Source organism: Girardinichthys multiradiatus, chromosome Y (assembly GCF_021462225.1).
Source record: "Girardinichthys multiradiatus isolate DD_20200921_A chromosome Y, DD_fGirMul_XY1, whole genome shotgun sequence".
Taxonomy (NCBI): domain Eukaryota; kingdom Metazoa; phylum Chordata; class Actinopteri; order Cyprinodontiformes; family Goodeidae; genus Girardinichthys; species Girardinichthys multiradiatus.
The window spans coordinates 27,610,071-27,621,673 of record NC_061818.1 but is presented as its reverse complement, the minus strand read 5'-3'; the positions used below and the strand labels follow the sequence as shown (position 1 = coordinate 27,621,673).

The following is an 11,603-nucleotide window of genomic DNA, read 5'->3' as shown; positions in this document are numbered from 1 at the left end:
TGGACAAAGAGACGTTGCAATCGAGACGTTAATGGCATTTAAACTGGAGTAAAAAGTGTGATATGATGCATACCACGAATGAAGCTAATAAACAGACATTATGTCCATTCATGGAGAGATTTCTGCTGGTGAGTTTTTAGATTGTTTCTGAGTTAACGACCCTCCTCCAACCACCTCACGATTTAAGTGTGCCAATAAATGATGATTGAGGTTCACTTTCTGTGTGAAGGTCTTCCCACATTTCACACAGGAAAGGTCTCTCACCGGTATGGATGCGTAGATGACATTTTAAGTTGCCTTTTTGGGTGAACCTTTTGCCGCAAAAGCTGCACCTGTAGGGTTTCTCACCTGTATGGACAACATAGTGAATCCTTAGAGCTGATTGGTTGGCAAAGGTCTTGCCGCATAACTCGCACGACTTGCTCATTCTCTGATGAGCAACAGGAGGCACACAGCTGTGGGAGTTTAACTTCTTCCTTTGAGGGAAATGTTGCTTACAGATGCTGCAGAAGTTTGTCTTGTGTGACTTCATGTGGTGTGTCAGCGTGCCTTTGTGAAAGAACGTCCTGTTGCATATTTGATATGTAAATGTGTTGTTTTCTGGAGCTCTGGTGGTTTCTAAACTGACCACATTCAAGGTATTAAGGCCATCTTTACCCAGATTGGGGCAGTTCTCATTGATATTTGTTGGTAATGTCTGCTGTTCGTCATGACTGGGCCCAACCGCAGGGCTCGACGCTGCCTCGATTAGGCTTGCTTGGACAAACTGAACATCATCATCCTCCTCATTGTCCTCCACTTCAATTGGAAAGATATGGGTGCTAAAGATGTCTTCTGTTGTATTATTGATACGCATCAACTGCAGAGTTGTTTCTTCTGTACCTCCTGAAGACACACCCTGGTGTCCATCCTGATCAAGTGGGAAGCTGCAAGTACTGACATCGACCGAGTAATCCGCTGACTGCTCATCTGATTCCTCAGCCATGCTTTCTTTATGTCCTGATATACAAAGGCAGGGAGTCAAACTTTCCGAAGGTAGGAAAAAACTGCTTAATCTGCCTCGTTTTTTATTCCCTTCCAATTCCTCACATCTTTCTTACCTTCATTGCATATTGTTTTCTCATCGGAGTTAATGGCAGCGTTTGACATCAACTCCTCTTCTTTGATCTCGTCAACTGTGACTTGCTCCAACAGGGTTGCAGTAGGCTGTTAAAGACAAAATTTTGGTTTAATCTAAAGTTTAATGCAGCATTTTTTTTTATAATGTCTGTGCTATACCAGCTGTGAATTCTACTGGAAAAGTTGCGCTTATTTAATTTTGATTGTTTATTTGATCATCAGTCAATACAAAATAAAGACAATAACCTTGTAAAATACAGAAAATAATGCAAATGCATATATATATATATATAAAACATGTTAATGAAGCACAAACTGATCAGTTCCCTAAAATTGTACTTACATAAAGTGACAATTTTATCAATACTGTAATAATATAAAACATTTCAACCTAGTTTACAGAACAATGCTAACCCGCCCACCACAAGAAACCTGTCACTAGAAGATGAGAAGAATTTTTAAATCAACCAAGTGGTCTGTGAGATATTTTCTTGTCAGTAACGATATATAAAAAGCTGATTTGATATGTTTATTAAGTCCATGCAAGGTCCAGTTTCCATCAAACATTGGAATTTTACTCGTACTGGTTCACTATGTTTGTATTAAAGACTAACGTAAGCAGAATTTTGTCTTTTTGTTTTCAGGCAGAATGTATCCTTTCGCTCTTTATTTGGTTCAAATAATGTGCAGTAAAAAATGTTACCCATTGGCTGAATAGAGGGACTATTACAAGTCAACAACCAACATTTATTCTAACCTCTAAAATGGTACAACATTCATCTAGGACACTTTGTTGAATATTTTATGATATATCTTTTAAAAAATCTTGAAATTAAGTCTTTTTTTAGCCTCAACTTTCAGAGGGTTTCAATGTAAACTGAGAGACATAAATTACACATGGATTTCAGCTTTTAAAATGATGTAGCTTTCTGAATTTTTAACCTGCGGACACAATTTCTATATACCTTGAAGGTTGTTTTTTATTTCTTTATCAGTGGAAAACCAATGCTGGTTTTGACGTACAACTCTTAAGAAAATCTGGCAAAAATCTCTACAAGGAGACCAAGTTTTTCTGTGAAAGAATGCACTGCTTTAACTGAATATGTGTATAAATGAGGTAATTCTACTTCATTTAAATACAAATAAATATGTAAAATATGTTCTTTGTAACTTTAAATGGCTGTTTCGGACACTACAATTTAAAAACTGTTGGTATAAAAAGCTTATAGACATATTATAGACTTATTTGTATAATTTACATACATGACATGGGGTTCTCATCTGTGCTACTGCAGCAATAGTCAATGATCATGGAAAACTGTTTATATACACTGCTTATTTAAAATGTTATCATTAGCTGCTGTAATATATATTTATTTGTAAGCACTACTGTCTTTATTATAACATGCATAATGTCTTTTTGTAACTTATTCTCACCTTATCAGGAGACCCTGGTGAGTATATGCATCTCTGGAGTTTGCTTGGGTCTCTGTCCTTCCACAGATTTATACACCAGTCTTTTCCAAATATCCCCTCTATAGTGGGAGGGCAGGTCTCTAAGAAAATAAAATAAAAGCAGCAAAGACAAGTAGAGTAAATCAAGGCTGATCACCTCTGCTCACACTGAGCTAATGTTTTGTTTGTGACAGCTACCATCACGATGTTCCTCGTCTCTGCAGGAGACAGTTTGCACACCTACGCTGCAATAACTTCTACTTTTCTTGGGGGTGTCTCCTCTCACATATGTCAGTTCACACTCCAGACTGTTCACTTTCTCTGCCAGGGCTGAATTGGCAAACAGAAGCCGGGACAGCTCCGATCGCAGCTCGGCTGTGTCCTGGTCCACCAGCTTGCAGACCTGGCTAAATGTAGACTTGGCCATGGTCTCTATGATGGAGGAGAGTTGGGAGTGAATAGAGAGGCGCCTCGCCATGGTACCAAGATTTTCCGGTGATATAACGGACTTGTGATTCACGTTTGAACTGGAAAAATGTGTAAAATAAAAAATAAAATATATATATATATATATATCTGCCTCGCATGTAGCCAGTGGAGCTAATTTGAGGTAACGTTGCTCAAAAAGCGGAACCCAAATAAAAGTTGCATACGTGACGTAGTTTCCGGCGGATGTAACTGGTCAGCTGAGTTACATTAAGGCGCTTCCTTGTTATCGAATGAAACCTCAAACGGTAGGTTTTTTTTTCCCCTGCTGATCTAAATGCGAACCGCTTTCTCGTCCGTCAGCGCTTTCTTCAGCAGACGTGATTCGGGTCAGTTTCATCCGCCAACATGAACACGGAGAAGGACTTTTCACCGCTGACGCCCAACATTGTGAGGGCTCTGAATGATAAACTCTACGAGAAAAGGAAAGTCGCGGCTCTGGAAATAGAGAAGCTGGTGCGAGAGTTTGTGGCCCAGAACAACTCCACTCAAATCAGACATGTGATCCAGATTCTGGCATCGGAGTTTGCTCTCTCTCAACACCCGCACAGTCGCAAAGGGGGTCTGATCGGACTGGCAGCTTGCTCCATCGCCCTGGGGAAGGACTCAGGACTGTATCTGAAGGAGCTCATTGAGCCCGTACTCACATGTTTCAATGACTCAGACAGCCGCTTGCGCTACTATGCCTGTGAGGCCCTGTATAACATAGTGAAGGTGGCCAGGGGAGCAGTGCTGCCTCACTTCAATCTACTTTTTGATGGTCTCAGCAAGCTTGCAGCAGATCCTGACCCTAATGTGAAGAGTGGATCTGAACTCCTGGACCGGCTGCTGAAAGACATAGTAACAGAGAGCAACACCTTTGACCTGGTGGCATTTGTCCCCCTGTTGAGGGAGAGAATCTATTCGAATAATCAGTATGCCAGGCAATTTATCATTTCTTGGATCCATGTCCTGGAGTCTGTGCCAGATATCCACCTGTTAGACTATCTCCCTGAGATCCTAGATGGTCTCTTTCAGATCCTGGGTGATAACAGCAAGGAGATCCGCAGGACCTGTGAGGTGGTGCTTGGAGAGTTTCTAAAGGAGATTAAGAAGACCCCTTCGAGTGTGAAATTTGCTGAGATGGCCAACATTCTTGTTATTCACTGCCAAGTTGCTGATGAAACCAAACTCACGAATGACCTGATCCAGCTGACAGCGATGACCTGGATGAGGGAGTTCATCCAGCTCGCGGGAAGGGTGGTGCTCCCTTATTCCTCGGGGATTCTCACTGCAGTGCTCCCATGCCTTTCCTATGATGACAGGAAGAAAAATACCAAAGAAGCAGCCAGTGCCTGTAATCACAGTCTGATGAAACTGGTAACTCTTGAAGATGATGAAGATATTAAGGAAGGAAGAAGCGGAAGCACGGGATCACCTTCTGCAGGAGAAGGCCAGCCCAAAATGGAAGGAGACAGCAACGATATGCTGAATGCATCCCAAGAATCTGTCGGTTTGAGCAATATCAGTTTCTTTACGCCAGCAAGTTCTGATAGGCCTCAGGTAACTCTGGACCTCGATGGCATTGTTCAGGTGTTGGACCGCCACCTCCATGACTCCTCCACTGGCATGATGACCCGCATAGCTGTCCTCAAATGGCTTTATCACCTATACATTAAGACACCACGCAAAATGTTTCGCCACACAGACAGCCTTTTCCCTATTCTGCTTAAAACACTCTCTGATGAGTCTGATGAAGTCATCCTAAAAGATCTTGAAGTTTTGGCTGAGATAGCATCATCTCCTGCTGGCCAAACAGACCAGGCCTCCTCCTGTGACATCATTGAGAACAAACTGGTGCTCAAGGTGCAAGAGGGTCCCAAACCCGGACAGCAGTCCAGCACAGGCCCCAAAACAATGGATTCCTCCCCCTCCACTCCGAGTATGAACTCATATTTTTACAAGTTCATGATCAATTTGCTGAAGCGTTTCAGTATGGAGAGGAAGCTTCTGGAGAACAGAGGAGCTTTCATCATCAGACAGCTTTGTCTATTGCTTCATGCAGAGAACATCTTCCACTCTATGGCTGACATCTTGCTAAAAGAGGAGGACCTTAAATTTGCCTCCACCATGGTTCAGACCCTCAACACCATTCTGCTCACCTCTGCTGAGCTTTTCCAGTTACGCAACCAGCTAAAAGACCTGCACACCCAGGAAAGCTGTGCTTTGTTTTGCTGCCTGTATCGTTCCTGGTGCCACAACCCTGTGGCCACCGTGTCACTTTGTTTCCTCACACAGAACTACAAGCATGCGTACGATCTCATCCAGAAGTTCGGAAATCTGGAAGTGACAGTAGACTTCTTGATGGAGGTTGACAAGCTGGTGCAGCTCATTGAAAGCCCAATTTTTACCTATCTGCGCCTGCAGCTCCTAGATGTGGAGAACAACCCATACCTGATTAAGGCATTGTATGGACTGCTGATGCTGCTGCCTCAGAGTCAGGCATTCCAGCTGCTCTCCCATCGGTTGAAGTGTGTTCCCAACCCAGAGCTTATGAGAACTGTGGATGAATCCAAGTATATGGACTCTAAAAAGCAAGCAGTCTGCAAGCGCTCCTCTCACATTCAGGTGGATTACAACGAGCTGCTGCAGCATTTTGACAAAGTGCAGAGTAAACACCTGGAGGTCCGACACCAGCGCTCTGCACGTGCATCGGATCACCACGACAGGAAGTTGATGTGAAATGAATAAGTTATGATTATTGAAAACAGAGTATGATGTGTAGTAATACAGAAATAAAATACTGAAGAAAATAATTATTAAAGCCAAAAAGTGTTAGGTATATATAATTATTTGTTGGAGAAACACTGGATACTGCACTGTCAAATCCGCTGTGTGTATTTTGGCATTCCTTGTCTTTATGATGTGTAACATAAAAAAAAAAAAATGAAAAGTATAAATCTCACCATGTAAAAAGACAAACTAAACCTACTTCCAAATAACTTTTATTAGAAAGACCGTATAACGAATAGTTAAATAGCTTGTCATTAAAGTTCTGTGCTAGTCGTGTTTTCTTAATATGTCCTATTCTGCAGCACTATCATTAAGCATGTGTTCAAGGTTGCCTTAATCATGTCTGCCAGAAAAGGAATCTCACGGGTTGACTCCGATCAGTTGAGATTGAAATCTGTTGATGACCGTGAACTCTGACATACTCCGAGTAAATCCATGTTACTACAAGTTTTTACATAGCAGAACTTCAACTTTTATTTCTTGCTTATATATTGACTTTTTTTGTATGTAAAGATCCTTTATTCGTTGTGATGTTTCACTGCAGTCATTCTATGCGAAAATAAATAAAGTCCATGTAATTAAACTTTTTTTCTTGTGGTTATCTTTTGCACTACTCTGATGATTAGAGTAACCAGATGAAAGTGTTTATGAAAAGTAAACAAGGCTGCAAGTTCCCCATTGTCAAATAATTTGTAACTTAGTGGAATTCATGTTATTCACCTTCCATTCTACCACCCTATTGTCATAAGATAATTATACATAAAGCTAAAAATGTTTTTTTTTTAACTAAAGCTTTAGTGCCTTTTAAAATTTGCACTTTTATTATATACATAGCCATACATATTTGAATAAAAATGACAGCCTAGCACTATAGCAGACATTGTCTACATCTGCAGCATGGAAAATTGCACCTGCCTTTTTTGTAACTTTTAGAACGCATTATTGAACACCAGTATATACATTTTACAGTTATGTTTAAACAATCTGTCTTTTCTTCAATTTTAATATTTAATACATACATTACCTGGTCTTTACAATGTTATAAAACTATTCAGATCTAACATTAAGTGTAAAACATACAGTTAAACACTACACAAGAACAAATGTGCTGCAGATTTGCTAATAGAGATAGCAACTTTGAATAAAACAGTGTTTAAAATATCCTCATTCATGCAACAAAGTATGTCCCTAAACTGACTTTGATTTACTAGACATAAAATAAAATTTTGTAAAAGAACATGCTGTATGTTGGTGTGTTTACTAACAGAAAAAAAGGTTGGACTTTTCAGTTTTTAGCATTCCATATGGAAAGAAATCATATTTTTTAGTTTTGGACCTGATCGTCAGTTAAAGCCGATCAAGGAAAAAATTGGCAGATTTTGATCATCGGCTTATTGATTGACACATCCAGTTCCCTGCCAGGATGAACTGAAGTAAGCCTTAAATTGACTGTGTAGTCCTAAAAATAGTTTTAAACTTAAAACATCAAAATTGTACATTTCAAGATTAATATTCTTAAAAATCAAGTGTAGATGGTATTATAGAGCCTGAACATATTTTTTTCTTCCTTGTTTATCTATGTTTTTTCACTTTATGTCTTTTTCCAACTTTGCCTAACTGGAATTGCTGCTGAAATATTTCCTTACATGTGCTTGGTGATTTATGGTGAAACCAGAGTGCTTGACTCTCTCCCTCCCCCTCTTCTCTGCAGCAAGACTAAGTTGAACACTAAACTACATGCTAAGAAGAAAATAGGTCTTCCTGCCTTCTTAGATACCCATGACTGCACCAACTGTCACAGATGGAGGCTGACATTGCTTGTCAGGTTATGGATGTGTCTTGCTGCGCGGTGTGCAGAGAAACCTTCCTGACTCCTGTGGTTCTGAGCTGTATTGGCTGCGGTAGTAGTTTTTGTAATTTTTGTTTGGTACAGTTCTGGACACAGCTTGGTGCCAAAGAGTGTCCCCTCTGCTTTAAAGATAGTCTTGGACTGCCACATAAATCATGTAAAACACATGGCGAGAGAATGATTCTATTCTGTGTGGCTGATTTGGAGCCAGTATGCTGTGTTTGCAGCAGATCAGGCCAGCATATGAACCATAGAGTGTATCCCATAAAGGAGGCCTTCAGGGACCATAAGGTAAGTGGAACACAAATAGCAGTCCTTTTGCAAACCAAACAGATTATGTTCATTTTTTTTCTTTTAAGCAGTACTTTAAAATTAAATTTGTTATTGCAATTAATCAGTCACTCCATTTACACATAGAAAAAACAGGCAAAATGTGTTTAAGACAGTCTTCATGTTTGTTATTTTCTTCAGAGACATTTCATCTAAGATAAGAATAAAATAACTTTTTTTTAAGTCTATGAATCAATAATCGGGTTTTTTGAACACATTTTTTATTTCAAATTGTCCCACTTTGAACATTTCAGACTGAATCTTTTGGATTTTGTTTGGGCATTTGGAGAAACACACACATGGGTTAAAACAACACTGACTTTAACAGTGTTTTCCTATGGCAGGAGTGTGTTCCCTGGGTGTTTGCGCCATCGGCACAACCTATTTTTGTGCAGCATTCCAGTAAGCTAACTTGACCAACCAAATACAGGGTTGCAAAGCAAACAAGGTCAGGTTACCTTTAAATGCTTTCGAGATTAACAAATTAATATTTAGGATGACTGCTGCTGTCTGTCACTTGACTTTTATGTTTTTCTCATTTAAACGTGTGATAGTTTAGATCAACACCCCATCAACAATTAAATAAAATAGCTCAAATCAAACCTGTTAGGGATAAAATCCAGATACCGTGTCTCTTTTCTATTTATATCCTCTACCTTGCTCTTGATTTGATAGTTTTTCTTCTTTCATTACACTCACTGGTTCATTTAACAACCCTATCAAATAGCAAAGGGTCATCATAACATAACTGTAATTCAAGAACCAGTGTGAGCAAATATTCCAGCAACATCTTGCTTTTTTCTGTTATGCACCACTTTATATCATTTGCACTGATCTGTAGATTCAATCTTTTAAATGTAAAGACAGTTTTTTATTTTTTATTTTAGAGAGGTGTTTATTGGTGAAAGGGCAATGATCCCTGGCATTACTTCGTGTGGCATTACACTGGACATGTATTTGAGATCTGAAGCATTAACAGTTATTCATGAGGTTAACGTTGTAGCTTGATGTGGGAGGGGCATTAGAGCCTGCCTTACCATCAAAGCCCTGGGAGAAAGAATGGCCACCAGACATGCTCATTCTGAAGATGACCTTTCCTGCCCAATTTGTGGACATATTCTGAGACAACCAGTGGTCTTAACCTGCAGGCACAGATTCTGTAAGGCCTGTCTACAAGACAGCTGGGACACACAAGACCACAAAGATTTCCACTGCTGCCCTCTGTGCTGGCGTCATTCTTCAATGGATCAAATTGTGATAAACACTGTGCTAGAGAAGACCTGTGAATCCTTCAAAGATGACAGAAGCAGGAATGACCTAAAATCTTGTAAAGAGCATGGAGAATACCTCACACTCTTCTGTTTGGAGGATTTGGAACCCATTTGTGGTCTTTGTGGCAAAGCAGCTGCACACAAGGGGCACAGACTCTATCCCATTGCAGAAGGTGCCCATGACTGTAAGGTAGGCAGTATTGTCACAGGGCTGGTCAAAGCATTTATTCACAAGTAGACAGCAGCATATACTTCACATGATGTACTTCTGTGCTATGTTTAAATATAACCTATTAACCTGCTAGTTTTCCCTTCTTTTGATGCCAGTGATGACAGCAGAAATAGATTCTGACAAAATGTTTGCTGCATTGTTTGAATATTAAATGCCATCAAGGTGGACTTTAGCAAAGAAAACAGTATTTAAAGTTTTTTTATTTTGTGAAGTCTACCATCACTGGGAAATATGTCGCATTTTGATAGTTTTCCAACAAAGTACATAAACTTTCTAATAATAGAATGATATATTTGGTTTCATGTTGCTATTCAGGCCCAGAAAGATCTGAAACTTGACTACCACAAGTTTAAGTGACACTGCATTCATTCAAATCCTGTCCTTGCCTACCTTCCCTGAAGGCTACTAAAAACCTAACACTAAATCATTTTTTGTTGTGCTGTAAAATATCTTTAGTCTATACATGACCCTAGTTTTGCTGATGTTACCAGCTCAATAGATCTTCCCCTTTGATGCTACTGTATTGTTAAGCTTTCCATTTAGATGGAATGCTGCTATGGAAAAGTATGTGGCAGCTGAAAGCACTGTCCTGACAGCTTGGCCACCTGTCAGACTGACCATGTAGAAGAGTTGATGCCCTGCCACTGACATTTCAGGAGGAGCTGAAGAGTGCACTTCTGCCCTTGAAAGAGAAGCTACAGCTGTACAAGAACGCAACAATAGCATGTGAGGAAATGGCTGAACATGTAAAGGTATGGTCAGTTTTCAGTGTTGGAAGATGTTGGAAGCTATTGTATGGAGACAATGATAACCCACTGAACATGTCCCTTTCCAGAACCAAGCTAAACACACTGAAGCACAGATCAAAGAGGAATTTGAAGCTCTTCACAGTTTCCTCAAAGAGCAGGAGGCTGCTAGACTTCTGGATTTAAAGGCTGAGCAGGATCAGAAGAATCTAATGATTGATCAAAAGATTGAGGAGATGAGCAATGAAATGGCATCTCTTTCTAACATTATCAGAATAGCGGAACAAGAAATGAAAAGTCAAGATATCTCATTTCTAAAGGTTAGACATTTATGACCTGATTTCATGCAGATTTGAATGTGAATTCTTATGCACGTCAAAAGCTGAATGTATCCAATTTTATTTTCAGAATTACAAAGAGACAATCAGAAGGTATGTTTTTTTTTAAATGTGCTTAGTTAAACTTGTTTTAAAGATAACTGTACAGAAATAATTCCCAAATTAATGTCTGCAGTCTATTTTCAGAATGTGGAAAACTTCTCCTGGTCCACACATGATGTCTGGAGCTCTAATTGATGTGGCCAAGCACTTGGGCTCTCTGAAATACAAAGTGTGGGAGAAAATGAAAACAATTGTTAAATATTGTAAGTTTAATATGCAATACTTCAGGATGCTAGGGTTCATTCATTACATTAGTAACTCTTACTTTCTCATTCAAGCTCCAGTGATTCTGGATCCCAACACAGCAGCAAGCTGTTTCATCCTCTCTGAAGATCTCCCAGTTGTGCAGAACTCTACCCAGATCTTCAAGCTGCCAGACAACCCGGAGCGCTTTGATATTAGTGCAGAGATGCTTGCTGCTGAAGGCTACGCTTCTGGGCGTCACAGCTGGGATGTGGAGGTGAACGACAACACCTACTGGGTTTTAGGAATAGCCAGCGAGTCGATCAACAGAAAGGGTAAACATGTGCTGACACCAGCAGAGGGATTCTGGACTATAAAATATCGGAATGGAGAGCACAAAGCATGTACAGCACCTGGGAGCCACTCAACATGTCTAAGAAGCCACATGTGATAAGAATGGTTTTGGACATGGACAGAGGAAGGGTGACATTTTATGACCCCAGAGAGAGAACACCCCTCTACACCTTCACAAATATCATCACATCCAGAGCCTTTCCTTATTTTTGTACTGCCTGTAAAGAGCATCCAGTGAAAATCCTACCAGAAAGAATAACTTGGTCAACGGAGCAATAACTCATCTTGAAGAGTGTTCAAACTGATTTTCCATATAAAATTCTATCAAATGCTACCTTACATCTGAAAAGAGTTTATTTGATTTCT

General features: G+C 39.9%; 2 protein-coding genes and 1 pseudogene across 3 annotated transcripts; 2 read left to right on the top strand and 1 right to left on the bottom strand.

Annotated features, from left to right (window-relative positions):
• Positions 1–165: 165 nt before the first annotated feature.
• On the bottom strand, positions 166–3,201 carry LOC124864715 (zinc finger protein 160-like). 2 transcript variants are annotated; one of them, XM_047359591.1, is made up of 4 exons: positions 2,773–3,201; positions 2,557–2,675; positions 1,101–1,206; positions 166–999 (listed from the first exon to the last, which is right to left on the bottom strand). In XM_047359591.1, exons 1-4 carry the CDS (start codon positions 3,050–3,052, stop codon positions 176–178), a joined length of 1,329 nt encoding a protein of 442 aa, XP_047215547.1. In that variant the 5' UTR covers positions 3,053–3,201; the 3' UTR covers positions 166–175. The 2 variants fall into 2 exon arrangements, with proteins under 2 accessions (XP_047215547.1, XP_047215548.1); XM_047359592.1 differs by having other exon boundaries at positions 2,815–3,201.
• Positions 3,202–3,263: 62 nt separating this feature from the next.
• Positions 3,264–6,415, top strand: LOC124864713 (protein VAC14 homolog). The gene has a single exon (XM_047359590.1). The coding sequence runs from the start codon at positions 3,409–3,411 to the stop codon at positions 5,779–5,781; it is 2,373 nt and encodes a 790-aa protein (XP_047215546.1). The 5' UTR covers positions 3,264–3,408; the 3' UTR covers positions 5,782–6,415.
• A 1,564-nt stretch (positions 6,416–7,979) lies between these two features.
• LOC124864772 lies at positions 7,980–11,523 on the top strand (annotated as a pseudogene).
• The last annotated feature ends 80 nt before the right edge of the window (positions 11,524–11,603 follow it).

Bases quoted from the DNA above. Each gene is read 5' to 3' on its own strand.
- LOC124864713 (XM_047359590.1), top strand. From the start codon at position 3,409: ATGAACACGGAGAAGGACTTTTCACCGCTGACGCCCAACATTGTGAGG.
- LOC124864715 (XM_047359591.1), bottom strand. From the start codon at position 3,052: ATGGCGAGGCGCCTCTCTATTCACTCCCAACTCTCCTCCATCATAGAG. The intron at 2,676-2,772 runs GTAGCTGTCACA...TTATTTTCTTAG, and splicing joins AGACGAGGAACATCGTGATG to AGACCTGCCCTCCCACTATA. The intron at 1,207-2,556 runs GTGAGAATAAGT...TGTCTTTAACAG, and splicing joins CACCAGGGTCTCCTGATAAG to CCTACTGCAACCCTGTTGGA.